Genomic DNA, 25,356 nt, shown 5'->3' with positions numbered 1-25,356 from the left:
GTCCATATTTTCTTCTTGATTCGATATAGATTTGATGTTAGTCTCAGTGTATCCCACTTGTGCTTGATTATTGGGGCGGGGGATTGCAATATGTAAAATTTATTGCAATATAGAAAATAAGTATACAATAGAGGTCTTAGTTTAGCATCTGTCATTAGTATGAGTAGCCTCCTGAGGTATTTCCTTTGCGCTACGACATGGTATTTAAGAAGCGAGTATTTAGGTTTCTCAAGGGTCGGCAACGCTGAAGTGGCTCATGTGATGTTGCTTATATCCATGGGCGATGGTGACCGCTTCCCATCAGGCAGCTCGTCTGCTCGTTTGCTGACTATCACGTAAACGTAAAAAACTGTCATAGACAAATATCATTTTTTGCAGTCTGTCACAGACAATATCAATTTATTTTAACTAATTTTACAGTACCCAATTTAAAGTAAATGACAACAGTTTTGAAAATCCCGTTGTCATGTAACGAGAACGAGAAATAAGGCATACCCATTGTACATATATTTAGTTCAACAGCCAACTATGAGATTGAGCATGCAAAAAGTTGGTAGTTCTCCTTTTTGACATTAATTGTAATAAAAAAGAATGTTTATTTCGGACCAACATAATCCATAGATGTGTTAGTAGATGTGGTAATTATCTGAATGCCGCAAAGACACTTTTATACGTCAAGATGCAATTTAAATACTTGTAATGTTGATAAAATACAAATGCAAATTTCAATTGAATGATAAACCGTTATTCATTAGGGATGCTTTTAGTCTAAATGATTAATTACACAAAAATACTACTCGTATACTTACTTACTGCTGTGGCGATGGCGTGGCGACCCGAAGTGGATATTGGCCTCCGACACCAAATGCTGCCATGCTCTTCTGTCCAAAGCCGTTTCTGTCCAGTCGACGACGCCGAGTTCGCTAAGTTCACTAAGGAAGTAAAGACAAAGACTAAGAAAGAAGGACAAGGACTCGTATAATCAAAATAAACAATCAAAGATTTAAAAATCTTTTATTGCATTTAGTATTCTCTATGCAATTGCATACACATAATTGTGTGTAATCAACCAACCAACTTTCCACCTATAGGTAGAAAGCTAGTTTATAAGCTAGACGATTAGGCGTACTTTCTAAGGTCAAGCAGTACTTCAGACCGGAGCAGCTTCTTCAGCTTTACATAGCTCAAGTCCGGTCGTGTATGGAGTATTGCAGTCACCTTTGGGATGGATCCGCCAAGTATCAGCTAGCCACCCTAGATTCTATAGACAAACGCGCTAGGAAGCTTATTGGGGATGCGAGATTGGTAGAGGCTAGACTGCAGAGCCTAGAACACCGTAGAAAGGTAGCCTGTTTATCGGTATTCTACAGGATACATTTCGGGGAGTGTGCGATGGGATTACATAATCTTATCCCCCCATCTCCGTTCTGCCACCGTGGGACTAGACGCGGACTTGCGTTTCACCCTTACGTCGTTACTTTACCACTGATCCGCACTAAACGCTACGCATCCAGCTTTATCATGCGTACGGCTAAGGAGTGGAATTCACTTCCTGCAAATCTATTCCCACTCCACTATAACTTGGACCTTTTTAAATCGAGAGTGAATAGACATCTTTTAGGTAAGCATGTTCCATCCTAGACTACATCGGCACTCTCCATCAGGTGAGATTGTGGTCAAATGCTTACCTTTTCGGAATAAAAAAAAAAAAAAAAAATATAGGTACATTGCGACTAAATAATGCTAAATCAAAAATAAACCAAGCTCGAATGCAGCATCGGCGCACACAATTTCTTTCAATCCGAATTTCCCGATATAGCCTTCGTGACTGTGTTGACTCGTGTTGTGTTCCGTGTCGGCAATTGACGGGACATTTCACGTTTTGTTCCTTTTACACTGTTATACCACGTTGGGAATGAAGACGTATTGTGTTATAACAGTTAGCTTCCACTATGAAATTGTTTGAAGCACGTATTCGTGTGTACTCAGTTTTTGTTTTTTAATGTTCAAAATTTTATTGCAGTTTACAATTTTTTATGAAACAGATTGAATTTTTGACTTATCATGCTTTTAAAGGTATTTTTAATATTTATATTACTTTAAACTTCATTAGCGCTGGTGGTCCAGCGGAAAGAGCGTGCAATTTGCAATCTGGAGGTCGCGGGTTCAAACCTCGACTTGTACCAATGGGTTTTTCGGAATTTATGTACGAAATATCATTTGATATTTCCTAGTCGCTTTTCGGTGAAGGAAAACATCGTGAGGAAACCGAGCTAATCGCAATAAGGCCTAGTTTACCCTTTGAGTTGGAAGGTTAGATGGGAGACGCTTTCATAAAAACTAGTGCTTACGCCAATTCTTGGGATTAGTTGCCAAGTGGACCCTAGGTTCCCATGAGCCGTGTCAAAAAGCCCAGACCAAAGCGAGGAGATGATGATGATTACTTTGAACTTCATGAGAGTAGCATAATAGCAAAAGGAGGTAGATATAATAATATTTTTTTATGTAAACCTAAATGTGAAATAGAAAATAGGTATTGCAAACCTGGCCGCGTAGCCAACGTTACAATTGTTAACGCTGCGTAGCGTAGCGTAGACATCTCTCTCTATCACTCTCCATATTATTGCGACTGTGACAGTTGCGTTTCGTTCACCACGGAGCGTGAACGATATGTGCACGTTGGCTACGCGGGCAGATCAGTTCATACAGTCGTTCTCATACATAATCATTTTAAAGTTTTCTTGCTTTTGCGGTTGTTTCCGATCCGGTTTAAGTAGATCCGGTTAATTAAAACGGATCCAAAATGTTACCGGATCCGGCAAAATGGATTAAAATAAAATAGATAAAACCAAACCTTTAAAAAAATCACAACCCATTATAACTCATAAGCACACAAACCCGCAATCCGATTTGCATAATTAAACTATTAACCAAATTTAATTCAAACAATACGATAATTCATAATTTATTAAACTTAAATCGTTATCTAAGACATCTTAATAAGCCGCGTTTAGGGATAAATCCTTGGAGTTTTTTGAAAATGAAATTAGCCGAAAAAGACTGCGCCATTAAAATTACATTAGCATAAATAAGAGGAATGCTAATCTAAGGAAAATAAATCTCGGGCGGGAAATAAAAATAATCCCTTGGCCGTTCAATGAGCTGGTGACAGATTTACTTTACGGCCTAGTGCAGAAAGCTGCCTAATTAATTTGTATTGCTGTCCCCCTTGCTTTAAGCATACTAACGCTCTTACTAACAAAGCATGGATGGATAAAAAAACCGGTCAAGTGCGACTCGGACTCTCGCACCGAGGGATCCGTACAAACCTGTAAGTATATATTATTATATGATGTAACTAAAAAAAATTGGTTTTCGCAATTTTTCCTTTATCTATGCTGTAAGACGTTGCTTCTTACCAAATTTAAAGATTCTGAGTTCACGGGAAGTACCCTGTAGGTTTTGATTCCCTTTCAAGTGTTGAAAATTAGCGGAAATTTGCTGCATAAACGGCTGTATCTTTTGATTGCGTTAGCTTAGAAGTTTGATTTTTTCACAGCAGCAAGAGACAGTAGATTTGAGTATTTGATATAAATTTCAGCTTGATACCTTTACGCGTTCCTGAGAAACAGGGCCTTGACAGACAGACGGACGGACGGACAACAAAGTGATCCTATAAGGGTTCCGTTTTTTCCTTTCGAGGTACGGAACCCTAAAAAGGAGCTATTTTACTATAATAGTACTTCGTTGGTCTCACATTGTTACTGGATATTTTTGAAATTGTAATGTTTATTTTTTGTTGTAAAATATGTAATCAGAATTGTACCTAAGTAAACGAATCGTATACGTAAACTTTCTCTTACATTTTTTATTGCAAAAAATTTATTCTAAGATTACTTTGTCTGATAAAATAAAAGTCCTACTTTACGTGATCCGTAAAGCTTATTTGGAGAATAATGTCAAATAATATCTTAATATATTTCTAAAAGAGGCATCTTCCAATTTTCGATTATTATCTCGATTTGTTATTCTTGCCATTATGTTGATATTCTTTGGGACTACTGTGAAATCAAGATCATATTACCAAAAATGACATGAAAATTCGACTTTATTTTCTTCGTAATTTGAAAATAAATAAAGATAAAATGAGTTTTCTATCATCGGCAACAAATATTGTAGATTATACTCGTAATAACCTCAGAGCTAGCTCTGTGCCAGCCATCACTGAGAATTATTTACCAATCTACACCATATAAAATATATTTACAAAACCCAAACAAAGCCTTTCCAAAAAATAATTTACGAATCCGAGACACATTTCAACTAAAATAAATAACTCTGCGAATTTCAATTCCAATCTCTGCCCCAATTCATCATATCCGTGTAAATAAATTTGACATTTAGAATGTATAACGCAACCCACAACAGTTGAGGTATTCCCCTGGGGAGGGGTATTGCCAAAGCTTTGCCCAAATGCGGCCATCAGTTAAGACTAAGTTTAACACTCTTTTATTCTAATTAGCCTTTAGGGGAAAAACTCTGAGGGTCTGGGTAAAGGATAGCAAATGTTGCCTTTTCGGCCCTTGGGACACTTGTTTAATTCTAAGGGTCGTCTAGACCGACGATTTGCGAAGTTGCATGGTTTATGCATAGATATCCGATCCAGTTAGTAACCGGTCGTGTGGGTAAATTAGGTTTACGGCTGTTTTGGGGTTTGAATTCATAATTAGTATACGGTAGTAAATAACAAACTATGGGATTTGATAACAAGTTGTGTGATTTATTTTACTATATTTTAGACTTTGGATTTATGGTTATTTGAGTACTAGCTTTAAAATAGAATAAAAAACATAACCACTCAGAATTAGACCTAGCGAACTCTGCACCGACGTGGCTAGCGAATTCTTATGAAAATGTGGTTTTCCATCAGAAAATGGTCCTTATACTTAATGTGCAATAAATACATTTTTAGCAGAATATCTGTTGGAATTTCAGATGAAAAGGACATTACTGAACATGAAGCATAAGGATCCTTCTATGATGGAAAGCCACAAATGAGTCGTTTAAGATACTACATGGATTCAAACTACACCGGTGTAGTTTGAAACCGAACGGTACCTTCATACAGGCACTGCCACAATTTGTCGCTGCATTTGTCACGTCTCGGACTCCCACACATTGCCATAAAATAGTTTACAGCACTGTTACGGGAAAGGTTTCCATGCTTTTCGAATCCTTGACCCTGGTATTCCATAGAAGCCCTTCTAAAAGAGCTATTACTACCTATAGCTTACTAAGCTCAACACAATCATATAAAATCTGAAATCAGCCATAAACCAAATACATTAAATCATCAATTATCACATTATGAGTAAAACATCGTTTAACGTACCGTTTTCTTTTTAACCCCCGAGGCAAAAAGGGGTGTTATAATTTGTACTTTTATTCTGTAGTCATTTCAGATACCAGATATTATAGGTATACTTTTTATTACAGAAAACAGAAGGAACACTTCTCAAATAAATTCGACAAGTACCTACTTATCGCACTATAAGGATTCCCTCAATTACTATTACATCACATCAGCATACACGTTCCTAAAACCATATCGCATGATAATGGCGAAGGTCCGGTCTGACCTCAAAACCTACGCCTGAAATGGGCGCCAATGCTTCGGAAGAACCCTCTTTCTGCAAACGACAATGCTGAATCTTTTATTAGTTTCGTGAATGGGCGCCCAGTTGACATAACCGTCGTGGACATCTGTTGTGATATTACGCCATCCTTGCCAGGGCGTAGTTTTATCGATCGCAACCACTCATAGATTACGCCCTCAAAGAATTCGCAGTGAAAATGTATGAACACTACTAGTCGCCACTATAACCTCCTGATGACCGGCTATGACAATATTCAGAATAGAATAGAATAGAATAGTTTATTGCATATCACATTACAAGCATGGATGGAATGGAACATATAGGTATACATGTGACACCCTGTAAGGGCACAGCAATATAAGAGGGCTACAGTAGGTGATTAAATTACAATTATTTCGCACATCATTAAAATAATATTACACATGATCATTTGATTGTATTATAACATTATTTCCTTACATAAACGAAGCACGGTAATATTTTCATTTACTGACTTTATCAAAATATTCATTAAGAGTATAAAAACATCCATTAATTAGAAACAGCTTCAGGTGTTTTTTAAATTGACCTACATTGTCCAGATCTTTGATAGAGTTTGGGAGGTGGTTGTAGATTTTCATAGTCATATATTGTGGGCTACCTTTGACAAGTTTTAATTTTGAAAAAGGCACTTTTAGTTGATTTAGGTTGCGATTATTTCTTTTGATTTGAGTTGTATCTTTGAATGAATATAAGTTTAAATGTTTCCTAACGAATTTACATGATTCGAATATGTACATAGACGCAACGGTCAGTATTTCATGTTTAATAAAATAAGGTTTACACGACTCCATTTGATCAATGTTTACTAGAATTCTGATGCACTTTTTTTGCAGAATAAATATTTTTTCAATATCGCAGCTATTTCCCCAAAGGACCAGGCCATATGATATTCGCGAATACGCATATGCGTAATATGCCGCAAGGGATGTCTGTAGGTCTGTAACTCGCTTTAGATGCTGAAGGGCGTATATAAAAGCCGAAATTTTTTTTTGACAATTTTAGAATATGGTCTTTCCAGCTCATATTTGAGTCTAATTCGCTTTCATGTCCCAGTTTAAATTTAACTTTGTCAAATAGCGGCTATTACTGCAATGTTCTGCCATAATTTATTTTTATTTTATTTATTTTTATTTTATTTCAAACATATTTCCATAACATTACAGTCGCAACCAATACGTCATGAAATTATATAAATTAAAAGCGTAAAACTACACAACAACAGTTGAGGGCCTAGCATCCATCATCTCACAGAATCTCAGGCATTCCCTTCTCACAGCCTCCCATCGCCACGCAATCAAGTCGCACTCCGGTGCTAATGTCAAGAGCGCATTCAATTGTGAGAGAGAGCGAAGCAATGGAGAATTCATGCGCGACACGGTGCGATAATATGTGCTACATATTGTAAACCATTGAGTAACTTATGCATGCTTTGCCTTAAGCAGTTTTTTGAGAAATTTTCACTATGACATTGATGCTTCAAGGCGGTTTGTTTACTGAAGCCTACCGCGAAACGCGTAAATCGAAATTTCGTTATCTACCTCCTTATCGATACTATCACAATACAAGTCATGCCTAATGTGGTGTTCACTGCAAGCGCCTTTGTTATTTTCCTTTTATGTTTCATTTCAATCATTCATCATCATCAGTTCGAAGAATGAGATACAATAGCGATAATTTCTGGTTTAGATAAGTTCTCATTTAGATATCATTTGTATGTCGTATAATTGACAGAAGCAGCTCGATTCTGGTAACCAATGTCACTTTGACGTTAGAAATATCGTAGATAGATCTTATTGGGATTACAGCGGAATCGAAATAAACATCAATTTCGACATGTCGTTTAGCTATCGATCTTTACAAGATTTTAAACGTGCCTTAATCATTCTTCGAATCGGGCCGGAAGTCAAGATTACAATCGTTTATTAGAGAAGTAAATATGTATTGGAATGTCAGATGGGACAAAATGTGTACACATAGTGTACATCATATAAGTTTCGCTTGACGTTTCCTATTATCCAATGTCAATTGGTTAGACTTCTAGATGCGTTGTTCACTTATATAGGCCTCATCAAACGTAACCGATTCACATGTATGTGAAATTAAACATATCGTGCTTAAATATGTCAATTGACTGAGTCACTCATTTCAGGACTATTCGCATTCTAATATCAATAAAAGAGCTATTGTGTAGTGATCGCAAGTTGTTTAACCTGCTCTATCTAGTAAGTACAAGTGATCTTTAATCCCACTATATCTGGCCACGTGGAATATCTGGGCAAAAATTGAATTCCTCTGAAAACGTGCGCGGCCGATTTCGGGAATCGGTGAGTCGGCAAATGCTTAATCAGCTCCCTTGCCCTCTGTTTTGTTAATATTAATATGGGTATTTTTCCGGCGGAGCTTGTGGGGGAAACAAATGCCGGCTAATCATTAATTGTTTGGGTATACTTCAAAAGTATATTTGCTTACATTTATACATAGTACCTGGGCGACCGAGCTTTGCTCGGTTATAACTATTTATTGTAATATTTATGGTGGTGTATAGGTGATAATCTTAACTACATTTTTTTACTAAATTAAACTTGTCTAAAACAATAAAAATTAAAAAATTATATATAAACTTGAACATATTAAAAAAAAACAAAAGTTAGTCACCGGGCGAGATTCGAACCCGTAACACTCGTTTAGCAGTCCGCGTCTTAACCCGCTGGACCAGACGGACAGTGGCCGGCAACACGAAATTAGCGACCATATTCTGCGTCGAAAGAAAAACGCATGAAAACTCGAAAACACGCGTTTTCCCAAACATAAGACTAATCTAGATAGATTGTATACCCCCAAAAACCCCCATATACCAAATTTCAGCGAAATCGTTAGAGCCGTTTCCGAGATCACAGAAATATATATATATACAAGAATTGCTCGTTTAAAGGTATAAGATATGGCGGAATATTTAGAAATTTAGAAGGCAGTTAAATGTAGTTTATTGCGTGAGAAAAATATTTTTATTACTTTCTGAATGTTTGATAGAAAATGATTAGTGATTGGGATTATGAATGCTATTTTGTATTACGCATTTTTTACAATAGTTTTTTTTCTTCCTCGCGTTGACCCGGCTTTTTCGCCACGGCTTATGAGAGCCTAGGATCCGCTTGGCAACTAATCCCTAGAATTGGTGTAGGCACTAGTTTTTACGAAAGCGACTGCCATCTGACCTTTCCACCCAGAGGGTAAACTAGGCCTAATTGGGATTAGTCCGGTTTCCTCACAATGTTTTCGTTCACCGAAAAGCGACCGGTAAATATCAAATGATATTTCGTACATAAGTTCCGAAAAACTCATTGGTATAAGTCGGGGTTTGAACCCGCAACCTTCGAATTGCAAGTCGCACGCTTTTACCGCTGGCCTAGCGCATTTTTAACAATAGTAGACTTATCAATATTCTTTAAAATTGGACGAGCTATTTTTATCAAGTTTAATTTAAATCCCGAGTTTCAATTAGACGTTTAGACATGAACAATCAAAACCCTCAATATTGAAAAAAAAATATAGATCTGTAACATTTTACCGCTTAAATCTCGAACGCACAAACGCAATAGCCGAAAATAAAAGAAATATGTATGGGTTCGCAAAGTTACAAAATAAAGTATACATCAAATAGCAATTGGCAATTCGGAATAGGAAGGTTCGCCCTATAAAGTACGTGAGGCGGTCAAAAACAAACTTGTGCAATAAATAACCCGATCGGATAAGAGAAAGGCTATTTTATTTTCAATAAAATATAAGGTACCTATATAAAGCTCAATTGACATACAGACGCAGGTTTCGAAAAGTTTTTGCTGTAGCTGAGAAAATGGGTTTTCTTTAAAAGAAAAATCGCAAATTGTACCACGCCCGGTAATTTGTTACTGGTGTACCTAGTGCAAGATTCCGAACGCGTTCTTTCGATAGGACTTAGTCAGGAACATTCTTATACACCGTGTTTTATTAACTCCGTTATTTCAAGTGTGCAATCCTGAGCTTAAATTAAGTTAATTTCTCAAAGACACCGGTATTCTAATTAAGTCAATTTTTAAGATAAGGATATCTTTATCTGATAAAGCCCTTAGGGCCTCTTTACATAATCAATATGTAAATGCTAAACGCCTAGGGAAGCGGGGCAGTATGGTACAACTTTTTTTAAATTGATTTTGGGGCCCAGAATGAACTCAAAAGAACAATATTTGTACACTCAATTGATGACAAATTTACTAAGCTATCAAAGTACCTATCGGCCCGATTCGATGAATGATTAAGACACGTTTAATATCTTGGAAAGATCTAATATCGATAAATTTTGACGACCGTTCTGGCCTAGTGGGTAGTGACCCTGCCTACGAAGCTGATGGTCCCGGGTTCAAATCCTGGTGAGGGCATTTATTCGTGTGATGAGCATGGATATTTGTTCCTGAGTCATGGGTGTTTTCTGTGTATTTATTTATTTATTATTATTATTATTTAAGTATTTATAAATCATCATTCGCTTGCCCCTATCCCATTCATTTGGGGTCGGCGCAGCATGTCTTTTCCTTCCATATCTTTATGTCACCCGTCATCTCATCGTTCACTCGCATTCGTTTCATGTCATCTCTCACACAATCCATCCACCGTTTCCTAGGTTTTCCTCTGCCGTTCCATCCCTTCACATTCATTCGTAATACCTTTCTCGTCACATGACTTTCATCCCTCCGCATCACATGCCCATACCACGCTAGGCGATTCGCTCTTACTTTTTCTATTATGGGTGCAACTTTCAGACTTCCTCTTATATACTCATTCCTTATCCTATCCATTCTTGTAACACCACACATCCATCTTAACATTCTCATTTCCGCTACATGCAATCTCTTTTCATCTCTCAAGTATTTATAAATATTTATATATTATATATATCGTTGTCTAAGTACCCTCAACACAAGTCTTACTGTGGGACTTAGTCAATTTGTGTAATAATGTCCAATTTAATAAAAAAATAAATTTATTTCGATTCCGATAAAAAAAATATTGATAAAAAATCGAGTACAAATAACTGATTTTGCATTCTCAACGACGCTATGCTATTTAGTTTCCTTAAATAAGCTTATCCATAGACCGACGTTGACGGAGTTTAATAAAAACGTCGTGTATACTTAGGTTCGAAGAAATAGCTACATATAGCTACCTATAGGTAAAGACGTTGTTGCCTGCGTTAAAGCATTCCTTACCTGCCAGCGAGGCACATTATAGGCATGATCGTACCTACATATTCCCATACCCTGGTATTTTCATGCCTTAAAGGCCTTCCCTATTCTCTATAATAGTCTTCGAGGCTATTACATTGACGTCCGGATTGGCTGCGGACCAGATGCCAACGTGCGTTAATTCACCTACTCGAAGGTAAAAAGCCATTTATAGATAGATTTTGGTTTGTTGTAATCTAACCAACTAGTGTTTTGAACTGATTAATTATAAAACGTGAGCTTATTAAACCCGACTGATTTTAATCACGCACTCCTGAAGTCATAAGGAGCAAAACATGTTATGTAAGTTTTGGCCAAATTAGCCAAGAAGAATTTTTTTTGCGTTTTCTGTACACGACACGTAATAATTTTTTGGCCAAATTTGCCAAAAAAAAATTTTTTTGCGTTTCTGCACACGACACGAAATAACTTTTTACACTTTGTTGAAAAAAAAAACTTTAAATTGAATAAGTATGTTTCTTTTTTATTTACAGATAAAAATTGCGAGTTTACTTTAAAACTTTAATGTCTGTCAGTAGGTGTGGCAGCGTCACAACTAAAAAGGCGTTTTATTCTATTTTATTTTTATTACATATACTAAGATATAAGAGAAACAATTTTTTACAAAAATTTGTATGACATTTTAGTATCTCAATGCGGTCAAAAATACACCTTTTAAATTTGTTGGGTTTAATTGGCCCACGGTGTATAACGGCGGTTGCACGGAGCGGTAGAGCGGATTTTTATACTATAATCAGTTCACTCAAATTAGTATGACACTATAAATAAAATACTACTAAAATATACTGGTTCATTAAACGTCCCGCAAGTTTTGTCAGCATTTACTTCTTTGAGAGTATCAAAACCCTTATTTTCTAATTGCTTTGGTAAGGTATTTTGAATACGGTTTTATATACTTACTTTTTAATACCTACTACGTCGGTGGTAAAGAAGCATACGACCCGCCTGACGGTAAGCAGTCTCCGTAGCCTTTGGACGCCTGCAACACCAGAGGTGTTACATATATGAATGATGGTGGATTAACGAAAAATAGTATGAACAACGCTGGCGCGGACGCGTGCGACGGATTTTACTTACACTGGCACCGGTGTGCGTGCGCCCGAACCGTGCAACCGCGCCACCTAGCGGACGCCCTTGGTATATATTTTTATGATTGATTAAATAGGGTTACGAGAAAAGATTCAAAGTTATTATTCACAAAAAAGCCATCGTTTACTTTACGAAAAGGCTAACAAATTTAACAACCGACTAAATTATGGAGCACCTCACGATAAATGGCCTTACGGCACAAAAATTGTCGTGGAACTTTCGGTTTTCCTTTCATTGGAGCGGACATTGTACAACATAATCGAAGAATAAATTTTTTGTTGCTGTTGCTAACCTTTCTCGGAACTTTTATTCTCTGGGACAAGGGTCAGCCGCTCCAGGAGAGATTAAAAAACATTATTTACCCGTGTATGGAGCTAGCGTCAAAGTTTTATATTTCTGACAGGGGATTGGGGGACCCTTTTACATGTATGCCGACACAGAACGATTAAATTAGAACTCTTCGTAATTTAATATACGACTAATTTGCGTTTTATTATAATTATAATGATTTGACGATGCTCTGACAAATTTGCGTGTTGCGTGGTTTCAATGAACATCAACTTCCTCGCGTTGTGCCGGCATTCTGGCCACGGCTTATGGGAGCCTGGGTTCCGCTTGGCAACTCATCCCAAGAATTGGCGTAGGCACTAGTTTTTATGAAAGCGACTGCCATCTGACCTTCCAACCCAGAGGGCAAACTGGGCTTTATTGGGATTAGCCCGGTTTTCTCACGATGTTTTCATTCACCGCAAAGCCACTGGTAAATATCAAATGGTACTTCGTACATAAGTTCCGAAAATCTCATTGGTACGAGCCGGGGTTAATTTAACGAACGAATTGAACCCACGACCTCTGTATTGCAAGATACACGCTCGCACCGCTAGGCCACCACAGTGTACGCTTCAATGAATGTTGAATTTAAATAAATGGCTTGGCGTGTATTAAATTCACAGTGTGTGTTAAATTCACAAGCTCTGAAAAACTGATTGTAATTATTTTAGAGAGAAGTTGTTGATGTTATATTTATTTGTGTCTAATGGTATCTTAATCGAAGTCATTTGCCTGTCTGACCCATTCGAAATGAGAATAATTAATTAATTATAAATATATTTTTCTCAAACTTGCAAAAAAAATTTGACATGATTTACTTCAAATTAGGTCCGGAAATACAAAGTATACGGTGCGATGAGTGAAGATGATATTACGTAAAGGTATTTCATGCAGCCTTATACACCTAGGCCTATAAAGCAACTTTCTTTTGTTTTTAAACGTTAAATTGTGACACAACGTCTTGGCATGCAACCATCAGATAGTAGTAGAATCGTTTATTATTTTTAGCTATGATAAACTACGAATAAAACAAATTGACTACATTTTTTTTTTCATTGCAAGTTTGAAAAAAGCCTTATACAAATCTCGACGAGAAACGGGGTTGCCGGCAGCATATCCTCTATACCTACTTGGTCTGCAACCCTTCGTTTCCCGGCCTCTATAGTAATGTACTAATATTCAAAACTAACTAAATATACCTTACAAGTTGTAAGACATGCACATACAAGATTGGCCTTTCTTTACGAATGGTTTATTTTTTCACGCTCAAATATAAGTTATTGAAATACTCATGTACAACACAAAACATGTGAATAATACTTAAAATTACAATCAGTCATTTGCCTTCATCAGAGCAACCTCAACTGATAATGACTTAAATCACTTTGAACTGAAAAGTACTTTCAACTTTGAATCACTGTAAAAAACGACCCCATCAATATCAAACGCAATCTTCCGAAATTTCACACAACATTTTTCAGGAAAATGAGCCGTAGAATCACTTTAATGTCTAACGCGAATTAAAACAGTAATTACCGAATTTAAGTAAATTAAATGTTAACTTACCATGGATCATTTAAAGGCCATGGAAGGCTTATCGGATGCAGGGCACGTAACGATAATGACATCACGAAACCCATTCATAATTTTTTTTTTTTTTTAACTTATCGTATGAAAAATGTTAAAACGGATCCCTCGCGTATTTTAAGTCGAAAACGCTCGACGTCATTCACTCCGTATCGAGGAGTGTCGTCGGCGCAGACTTCGGGCCGCATACGTGTGTGACCCGTTTTAACATATTTAATATGCCTGTGTTTCACGGAAGTTTTGTTACTAAAATTAATTTATCGTAATCATTTTGATTTTTTTATTTATTTTACCCGTGTCTTTGGTAATGTTTTGTTTAATGAATCCCATTCCATTTCGAATTAAGTTAGCCAGTTTTGTAATTTATGCAATAAGTTCGAATGAAATAAAAATAAAATGGTAACTATTCTGTTCCCACAGGTAGGCGCAACTGTCGCGCGCAAAACTAATAATGGTTCAAGTGTGGACTGTGCAGTGAAGTGATTGCTTAAAGCATAATGTAAGATCGTTGACTATGTGTTCGGTAAAGTGGCTGCAGCTGCTGGTGATGCTGGCGGCCTGCTGGGCCCAGGAAGGGGAGTGGAGTGAGGATGCCGAAGACTTGGGTGAGTGTTATTAACCCCTTACTGCATGTAAATTTTTTTTTAAATTAAAACTGTAATAGCTGTCCATAGAGTTGAATATCATATCCGCCATCTATGATTTCGTATGCGGTAAACGGTAAAATTATTTTTCGAATTTACATATACTTAATATTCTTCAAAGATCGAACGTGATTTACAAAATTAGTTAATATTTTTACCATTTGACGGTAACTCCTCTAAGTTGATCTATTTGCATAATGGCTCCTCTACACGATGGCCCAGCACTGGACCAGCGAGAAGGCCAGGCGATGGTTATGGTTCCTCTACACGATGGCACCGCGCTGGACCAGCGAGATGGCCATGCGATGGTTGCGAGCAAGCACTATGTAATGGTCCACGTGTAGATGCGTACGCATCATCGTTGGCTCACTGACTTTGCTGTGCGGACAAAAAAATTCAACACCATCGCCACGATATTAGCCATCCTACACCACTACCCACTCTACACGCTGGCCTATCTTAGTGGGCCACTATGATTGCCCATCGTAAAGAGAAGCCAGCATCCAGCATCAAAAGTGACGGATCAGACTACGCCGCATAAGCCTAGATACTTATATTCTTTTATATTTAGCTAAATAAAAAGATATAAGTCCCTGTATGTAGAAAAATTAACTCTAATAGATACTTTACAACGCGAACTGAAGAGATATAGGTATAGTTCATGTCATCCACGATGACGCGCATATTTGTCAAATCTAACCTTTAATAACATGACAATACGACTCAACGCACGCGTCTTCGTGAATGACACGAACTATATCTCTATTAGGAAAATAATTCCAGGATGTCAAATACTTTTGAAGCGTTGTTTTATCCACTGGTCCGCTATTACTGATGCTGACTGTTTTTGTCTACGTGAAAGCGTAATAATTACTTATTTTTTCTTTTCATCACGCTGAAAATGACGCTTATTATATCACGTGAATAGCGACATCTATTATACGCCTGCGGCATCGGCTATCATAAACTTTACAGGAAATGCCTGTGATACACGCAAGGATGTATACGTCAGATGCGTGTGCATTAGGTACGAGACCAGATTTAAAGTTATGAATACGCAATGGAAGCGATTTGATCTATAATTTTATGACAAATATTAAGACAACATTAATAAAATAAAAAATAGTTATCTGGTATAGACACCTGATACATCTCTGGTCAAAATGAAGTACTCTTTTGTCGTATATAACTTTGAAAGTAGTAGGCATTTCTTAAGGGGCCCACTGATTACTAGTTCACTAGACGATATCGGCCTGTCAATTTTTCTCAAAAGCTGACAATCACGAATAACCTGACAAGGCCGATATCGTCTACTTTAATGAATAATGATACACATGTTCATTGACGTAACAAATTTCAGTACTTTTGGCCAAGGCTGCAATAACAGACTATATTATTCGCAAAACCGAACCAATTATTACATAATGAACATGTGTTGTCGTATGCCTTTCATGTTACATCAAAGTATTTTCTGGAAGTAACAATACCCACGAGTAATTTCGTTTCAAATAAAAGGAATAAAGCAAATTCTGTTTGAAGTGCCGCGGCTTAATGTGACGATGGTTGTCAAGTTGTTAAACCTAATTGCCTTTTTTATGTGGAATGTTTGAAACACGACTAAACAATTGTCCTTACTTTTCTTCTATATGTAGTGGTTGTCGTTAAAATATATAAAATTGTTTGACTATGTTTATTTTGTAGGTTCTAAGGAGACCATTAAACACAAAATGTTTTGATATAAAAATTAATTTAAACGGAGTTATAAAAACAATTTGTCCTTTGAATAAATGAACAAAGTCTGATTCATAATATAAGTATGTATCATAATATATGGCAGCAGTGAAGAAAGTATACCTACATAAATAACTCCATATACTAATTAAAGAATATAACAAGAGGAAAATAAAGCGCCAAATTAAAATAACAAGATACTTAGGTCTAATTTTTTCGTACGGAAAATAACACAATAGACCAATTATTTCATACACATAAATAAACTCACAACAATCCCACTTAATGCTTACACGTGCAAAAAATACAAATAAGTGTAAACAAATGAAGATATCCAATGTTTCCTGCAGTAACAATTACCAAAAAATAAACTCAAAATAATTACACGTTTCTCCCGACAGGTAAGTATTAATGCGTATCATTTCATGTCCGGTGTTGACACACACTCAATCATCAGCAGTTTCCAATTACATTTAAAATTCATTCATCACGTCCAATAACTGAGTGGTGAGGGCTTTTTCGGTTCTCTGCTCTTTGATTAGATTCTGAACTGAACAAACCCATCCATCGCACAACCACAAAAGGTCGGTGGAGCCACGTTGGACACTCGTTTCCCATTCGTTCCGCTGTCCAGAAATTTTTGCAATAAAATTAATCGTTCCAATAAAATTGGAGCCGAATAGAGCCGCCCATGCATGAACACTTTTTAATTGGGCCGCTCTTTTTGCTCCTTTCACAGCCATTCATACGAGAAATCGAACTTGGGAAGTTCTTTCCACGTACTAAGTATTCCGAATCAGCAAAGTCTTTTGTTTTCTGTCCGACTACAGAAGTTTCTAGAAAGTTATTGTAGATAATTAGTTACCTACGGGTCAAGCAACTTCAGCAGCGAACGATTTATGAGCCAAAGGCGCCGCCGGACGCCAATTTAATAATCGCTGCTCCCAATCAAAAGTGAGCAATTGGTCGGGTGTAAACGTGGCCCCCGATGGATTGCATAAAAATCAGTGAAAAAACATGGAATAACGAGCCGAACAAACGTAAATATATTTCCCCATTTTCATTTTCGACAAGCAATCGGGTTTAATGGGTTGAGCGCGATTCCCACTTGAGTTTGTTCCATTTTGTTTCATTTGATCGCTTCGACGATTCATTGCGAGGTGCGGCATCGAACGGCGGTGTAATAAAAATGTTTTGGTTATTTCACCTATGAATAATGGCTCAATCCAGTTATAACTTTTTGGATACACAGAGTTGTGATCCTGAAGCTGAATAAGCCAAAGAGTACTTGAGTTCCCGAGGATGCAAGGCCTTCATCAGATCAGACTCCATATGCCAAGCGCGATTACAAGATTTCATTTGGAACTGCACGCAACAATGTATGTAGTTGCAGTCATGCTAAGTGGTCCGACATGGCTAGCAGTAAGGGCTCCATTTATCACTTAACTTGTTAAGATGTTGAATATCTCTAAAATAATGAAAATAAACATATATTAATATTCATAAATATATCAAAACTCTTTTGTGAACTCTTCATTCCGCTGAAGTTGCAAGCGTTCATAAAGGTGATATTAGAAAATCAACAGTAGCTGCATTACTGTTGCGACATTACTGCGGCGGCGTTAATGCCACGGCTGTATCTTTCAATTTCCTTGATTAAATATAGTGACAGATTAGATGTCATAATTGCGGCTGTAATGCGGTAGCGAACGTTACTCATTTTATCACGGAAATTGACAGATACACCAGTGGCATCAGCCACAGGCCACAGCAGTAATGTCGCAACAGTAATGCAGCTATAGTTGACATCCGAATGTATCGATAAAATAACATTATCTCACATAATCCACAATTTTGATAATTTCATTTCAGTAATCTGTTTCTACAATATATTTAATTAAAAAAGAAGATAAGTACGTAAGCAGATTAAAAAGTTAATGTTAAGATTGGATATAAATTGACTAAGTCGCGAAAGTTTGCCAAAGTACACTAAAATATAGTTAACTTACTGAAATATCTTTATGAAAGCCAATTATAAACTTTCTCACGCAGAAGTTTTACAAATAAATTACAAATTAAGCACTTTGAAAGAGACACAAAAAATCTTGGACATTGGCGACGTACCAAAGAAACTTAATAATGGATAGTAAAATGTACATTTAAAGTAAATACGTTTGAAAGAAAACTCTTTCTTAAAAGGCTGAAGACTAAACTCCTCCCTAATAGGTTGATAAGCTAGTTATTTATTGTACGAAAATTGTAGTTTCTACTACGTCACGCGCATACAAGTGGAAAAAAAATGAACAGACATTTTGGGACATCTTTTTTTATTGGTAATGGGGAATTTTGACCCCATCACCCTTCGATGAACTACAATAAGTTGGTTTCATTGTTCAGTAGAGTTCATAAAATATTGTTAGGACATAAAGTTGAATAGGTAAGTTCATTGCAGAAAGAAGGCGTATTCACCTATAAAGAAAATAAAATTGAATACATCAACCCAGTGAGTGAACGATCTGGAATAATTATGTGCGCAGCTGTTTCTCTACTCACTAACTGCGAGTAGTGCGGGTTTTGTCTGGCACAGTGCGATGTTAGCAGTAGTGTCAATATTTTTTTAATTAATGTGTTCTGACGGTTTGCTACTCGTGTACAGCACAGCGTGTGAGCACAGTGTAGCTTTTGTTACATTATGTTGGTATTTGATTTATTGGCCACGTCAGAAGATGCATTTTCTTTTCACACCATGACGGTGGCAATCAAGCGTGCGGCCTGGTGTTAAACAGTAATTTGGTTATCATTAGAGAGTATTTCGCTTGTACTTGTTCGTACATCTATTAGCGTGAACGCGATACAAGGGCAAAATATACAAAATGACATCATTTTGACATTGAAACGTAAGTTCTAATTAGCCTCTAGATTATAATAACTATTCGTAGCGGGTCAAGTACATACAATATCACACACAGGAAAATTAAATTGATCTATCTGAATTTATTCACTGGTACTTGGAATTGTACAATTGTACATATGTATATATATGATAGGCACTGAACTGTACATAATATAATAATACTGGTATTTGATCAATCCGTTTACAAAATACTTACATTTTAATAAGTTCAAATTTTGAGATTTGCCATAATTTCATCGTTACTAAACCGCTGAAACATCCAAATCTTTCCTTACTGCGCCTTCCACGCTGCGGGGTAGGTCAGGCTCAACGTGTCTCCACAATAATTTTATTAATATTACCCCCAGAAGCCTGTCACGCCCGAAGCCGCCGCTCGTATATCTTGAGACCGGGAAAAAATATGATATATCGAGAGGACGAGAGACGTAAGAGCTTTACTTGGCTTCTCTTGACGGGGCTTAGCGTCTTTTAGTGTTCTTAAAACCTAGCAAGTTACTTTAGTAAGTGAAAATGTTGGTAGCTGGAATGTTTGGTTTCATGCTAGTCGTAAACTGACTTAAAGGATCTCCTAGGAACTCTTAAGTGGTCTGCTTTACTGGAATATTATTTTATTATTATCTTTTGTTTGTTACGGTGACTGCTTACCTAAGCCAGTGCTTAGAATAATGACCCAGTGGTCATTAGCCTTAAAAAGGCATAGGCTATGGACATTTGTCATATTTATAGATGATTTATTATTGCTTGAGGTGAGTAACACGAACTAGTTATATGTGATATTGTTAGATTGTATGTATGTATGTATGTATGTATGTATGTATGTATGTATGTATGTTAATACTTTATTGTTTATAAGATTGACTACAATATTAGTTAGTTTAAAATCTAACTTACAATTTGTTAATGTATTATCTTCGTACTGTTTATAATTTAACTAGCGAGATTGTAAACTGGCGAGTGTTTACAATTTTACGGTCATAATATACAAGTATGTGCATTTTATCTGCCTAGCTAGAAGCAATTACCTGTTTAAATAAGGGGCCTAAAAGTAACGTTTGGAAGTAATTGCAGCTGCATTACTGCGGCGTCGTTGCTGTCACCGCTGCATCTGTCAATTTCCTTGATAAAATTAGTGACAAAAAATGTAGTAAGTTCTTTGTCAAAAATTTAATTTTCTATACAAGCTTTTATCGCTGATTGTACTTTTCTTTCAACAAGCTACAGTACTCATCGCGACAATTCTAAAAACTCCAAACACAATAAGGTTGCGTTGTTTTATCATAGAGTTCCTATGGCCACCTCCATCATGGCTCCATCATGGTACGGTCACGTCTGAAAATATCGATACGAAAAATGTGCCAAAAATATGTATACACGACTTTATTGCCCATTTATTAAGGTAGTGTATACATATTTTTGGCATATTATTCGTATCGATATTTTCAGACGTGACTGTACTATAATATTGCATTGTCACCCGACTTACATATGTATGTAAATTTACAGCTTCATCGGAAACCGGGAAGTGGGTCAATTTTAACATGCAAGATTTGACCCGTACAAACCATAGTTACATTGCAAGTTAAATAAAAGCTTGTGAAAATGACGAATGTGCGGGCGAAATACCGACTCCGTGGCCATCCCATCGCCATCCCGCCGCGCCATAAGCCATCCGATGCGCCTACCCTCTCTATACGCTGGCCCATCTTAATGGGCCAGTATGATGGCCCATCGTGTAGAGGAGCCATAAGGCCTTGATCCTTCCTTGAATAAGTTGACATTGTACAATTTTACTGACTAAACACTCAAACCGCTTCAGTTTATGTTCATCTAACCAAATAAAGCTAATACCCTAAAAGGATATAACCATTTAATATCGAGCAATCTTCTTCATGACTATCAAATATGTAGAGTAGAACAATTTGGCGGCGCGGAGGTATGCTATCATCACCGAGCGCGTGGAAACTGTCGACTATATTACGAAGTTGATGTTTTTTATTAGCCTGCCTCACAAAAGGGGCTCGAAGGATTTTCGCGTAGGATGGCATTTTTTTAGCCCCCTTTAGGTGGATAGATGGGGTTATGAAGCTTGTCGTAGATCGTTGCTTAGTTTTAGGGATAAAGTTGTAGTAACTTATATCTATAAATTGTACCTGTGATTGTAGGTAATTTAGGTTGGTTTTAATTTCTGATTGAATAAATGATAACTGTTGGAGCTCTCACCTTGTTCACTAGGGACGGTAAACATGAGGAAGACATTGAAAGGAGAGTGAATGCTGGAAATCGTGTGAATGGGGCACTCAACGCTTTTATGAGCAGCCAGAAGGTGTCGCAAGAAGCACGGTTGGCTGTGCATAGAGGGGTGTTGGTGCCTACACTTATGTATGGTAGCGAAAGTTGGGTATGGCAGAAGAAACATTAGAGTCAAGTGAATGCAGTGGAAATGAGAGCGTTGAGAAGTGTGTGTGGTGTAAAATTACAAGATAGAATTAGGAACAGCGTGATAAGGGAAAAGTGTGGACTGAATGAAGATGTAGTGACAAAAATTGAGAAAGGTATGTTGAGATGGTTTGGACACGTGGAAAGAATGAGTGAAAGAAGGTTAACAAAGAGAGTGTATAAGGGAGAAGTAGAAGAGGGAGCTGGAAGGGGTAGACCTCGGCGGACTTTCTCTGATCAAATCGGGGAAATCCTGAAAAAAGGCCAGGTCAAGAGCACCCTAAACCGACGAACATGTATGAGGAATGTCATGAAAGTGAAGGAAGCGAAAGAGGTATGTCAGGATCGTAGCAAGTGGAAATCCGTGGTCTCTGCCTACCCCTTCGGGAAATAGGCGTGATTATATGTATGTATGTATGTATGTTGGAGCTCTCTGGCTTAAATAGCCAGCAATGGGTTTAGAACCAATATTATAAGAACGTTCGTTTCTACGTGTACGTACCTGGCTTTTCCAAAGTCCGCGCTTTAGCACTCTATATTTTATTTGTCACTATAGGCCCGATTCGAAGAATGAGATACGATAACGATAAGCTCTGGTTTAGAAAAGATCTCATTTAGATATCGTTTGCATGTCGTATAATTGACAGAAGCAGCTCGATTCGGGCAACCATTGTTATTTTTAGAGCCAGTATTTTGCACCATGAGTTGTTGTTTTGACAACAAATCATAGAAACGGAGCGTGAATCTCGTGATCTAAACGCGTAGGCAGCGTGAATTTTACGGCCCTTGCGACGTTTTGGTCGCATGGTACAAGTTGTGATTGCCATATTTTCATTGTTTGGCTGTCGGGGTCCAAAGTTTCGGGTTCAAACTTTAGCTATGTTATATAGACCAGAAAAAAAAAATCTTTCTCGAAAAACATGCTATAATATGACTGAAAAATTCGGTTAGGATTCTCAAACAGACGAAAGATGAATAAACTCGGTACCTACTACATTTCAGTGGGCTTACGTCCAACCCCCTTTTTAACTAAACCGTCCTAGAAAAGTAACAAAATAAGTTTAGACTAGGTAGCACAAATTCCCAACGTAAACCAACTCGCAAAAAGCCAAAGAGACATAACTTTAAATTAGGTAACCAAGTTAACTAAGTGTAGGTATGATAACATTACACGAAAAGCACGAACTCCGTTTTAAGTGAAAGCGTTTGAACTGTAACTTTTGTTAATTACGAAGTTTAAGTATGCTCTCAGGGCTTGCATGTCGTCAGTAATAATAACATTTTTCATAGCTTGACAGTATGCAAATAAAGCGTTGCAATTTGTACAAAAATCCACCTTACCATAGGTTATATGCTCAGAATGTACTTGAGGGAAATAGGAAATAATGTTGTTCACGTGATTTACTGCCCCCGGCTATTAAATAAGCCGTGACCAAATTGCCGCTTGCTTGTGACGTCATAGTTTATTTTTACTTTGACATGAACTATGTTACCGGTGAATTCACGACGCTAGTGTGGATGGCATGAACGAAATTGATGATAAATCAGTCCGATTGTGTTAGTGCTACTTTGTTCTAGTTTATTTTTTGTAAGATATTAATCTACAGTACCATAGAGGAATAAGTAAACTTAATTTATTTACATCATTCATAGGTAAATACCTATTTATAATAAGATTTCAGCTTATTAAGGGAGTTTAATACTAATTCATAATAAGTTTTTATTAGTCATATAAAGAATTAGCACTCTAAGCTTAAGTAGGTACTTTATTTTATTTTCTTATACTACGTCAGTGGCAAACAACCATACGGCCCCCCTGATGGTAAGCAGTCACCGTCGCCTATGGACGCCTGCAACTTCAGAGGTGTTACATGCGCGTTGCCAACCCTAACACTCCACAACCTCGTTGAGCTCTGGCAACCTTACTCACCGGCAGGAATACAACACTAGTGTCTAGTGTTATTTTCTGTAAGGTGGAGGTACTTCCCCAGTTGGGCTCTGCTCTAGATCTGAAATGACATCCGCTTTGCTGTGCCCTATCACACAAAGCGAGATGACATTCACAGTGCCCCTACCTCTCTTTTAGACGTAGTTTAAGGACATACCCGGATACTTATTTATCTATACAGTAGGTACGTCAATTCATGCTTATTTTGACGAATACACAAGGCACATCATTCAGATTTTAAAATATCAGTGTTATATGTTATATACTTATTCAATCAAAATAGTTTAACTTTAGGTAGTTAGATTTTATTTCATGTGGTATATACGAAGAGAAGACCAAAGGCAACTAAATACTCGTATGTCGAAATCTGCATTTCTACATATACCACCATATGTATTCATAAATAAATAAAAGTATGAACAATAGCACAAGCTCTAACACGGCGTTAACTGATGGGTCAAAGGAATTCACAAACGGTTTATTTGACAATAATAAAAAAGTAAACACTGCTCTGTGAATGACACAAAAACGCTCCGAAATTGTCGAGGGAAATAGAAAATTTGTGCATAGAGCGTTTGGAATTCGTCGACATCAGCGCGGCGCGGCGAAATGTAGTAAGATGAACGTGAGGTTGTGTCGGGTCGACCCAACTATACTACCGTGTTATTCCTAAAGGTCTTAAGTCACTGGATTTTACATGACACATACGTCTAGTTTTTATAAGAAGGTGGTACGGGTCGTCATTAGGCGGGTCACATAGCCACGAGCCACACATGTCGTGTCGCGCTCCCACCAGTCACAGCCACGTTCGACACCAGGCGTTATACTTTAGTGCCCCACAACACGACACGTAACCATTATACGCGAACCACCAATCTAATATAATTTATATTTCCGATACATTATGCGTGACATTTACCGACGAAACTCGACTTGTCTGAACAGCTTTATTGTGAAATTATTCTAAGTCAAACGCGGCGGTGACATCGAATAAAGGAGAGGCTGATTTGGAATTTCATTTCTTCCCTCTTATCTTAATGCGACGCGGCGTTGTGTCGCGTTAGGTGGGATTTCTGTTTTCCTTTTATTTTTATTGAAGGTTTCCCAAAGTAGCATGGAGGTATCTAACTTGTACGCTTTAACTATGTACACACAAGAACAATGAATAGGGGACGAGGTCATTGAAAGCTACATTTCACTTTGCATTAGTAAATAAGAGTGGTTTTATGTTAAAAATTATCTTGACGAATGCAAATTTCTGGCCTCGTCGTGATGATTTAAAAAAATTACCTACAGTTTTATAGAAATTCTGGCGTAAAAGCGAACTTATGCCAATAAAAGTCAGACCGGATATACGCACGGATAGAACTTGACATAATTTCGAATTTATTTCCTTTCTTAACGCAGGCGCCCTACTTCAAGATTTATACCTACCTCAACAACCCGGAAACTCAAAATGATTATAAGCCTTTGATGTCCGTTTAAAGCAAGACCCTTCTTACAAATAGCCAAGGGCGCCAAGTTGATTTCTATAAGTAATTTATTAAATGCTAAGTTAATTCTGAACCCGGAAGTGAAACACCGAAGGTCGTTGATAGACTTTAATGGAGTCACGATCCGAAGCCATAGACTTAATATTATATAGATGAGCTATACGTACAGTGAGGTACAGAACATACGCAATGCGACAAAATTAAAA

General features: G+C 37.2%; 1 protein-coding gene across 2 annotated transcripts in view; it reads left to right on the top strand.

The window, feature by feature from the left end:
- Window positions 1–25,356, top strand: part of LOC133528226 (hemicentin-1-like) — a 189,280-nt gene that overhangs the window by 10,767 nt on the left and 153,157 nt on the right. For both annotated transcript variants that reach the window (XM_061865505.1, XM_061865504.1), the window contains exon 2: window positions 14,405–14,589. In XM_061865505.1, coding sequence (XP_061721489.1) covers window positions 14,499–14,589 — 91 coding nt within the window. In that variant the 5' untranslated portion in view covers window positions 14,405–14,498. The remainder of the gene's footprint in view (window positions 1–14,404; window positions 14,590–25,356) is intronic.

The sequence above is a fragment of the Cydia pomonella genome, chromosome 19 (assembly GCF_033807575.1).
Source record: "Cydia pomonella isolate Wapato2018A chromosome 19, ilCydPomo1, whole genome shotgun sequence".
NCBI lineage: Eukaryota > Metazoa > Arthropoda > Insecta > Lepidoptera > Tortricidae > Cydia > Cydia pomonella.
This window is presented reverse-complemented; position numbering and strand designations above follow the sequence as displayed.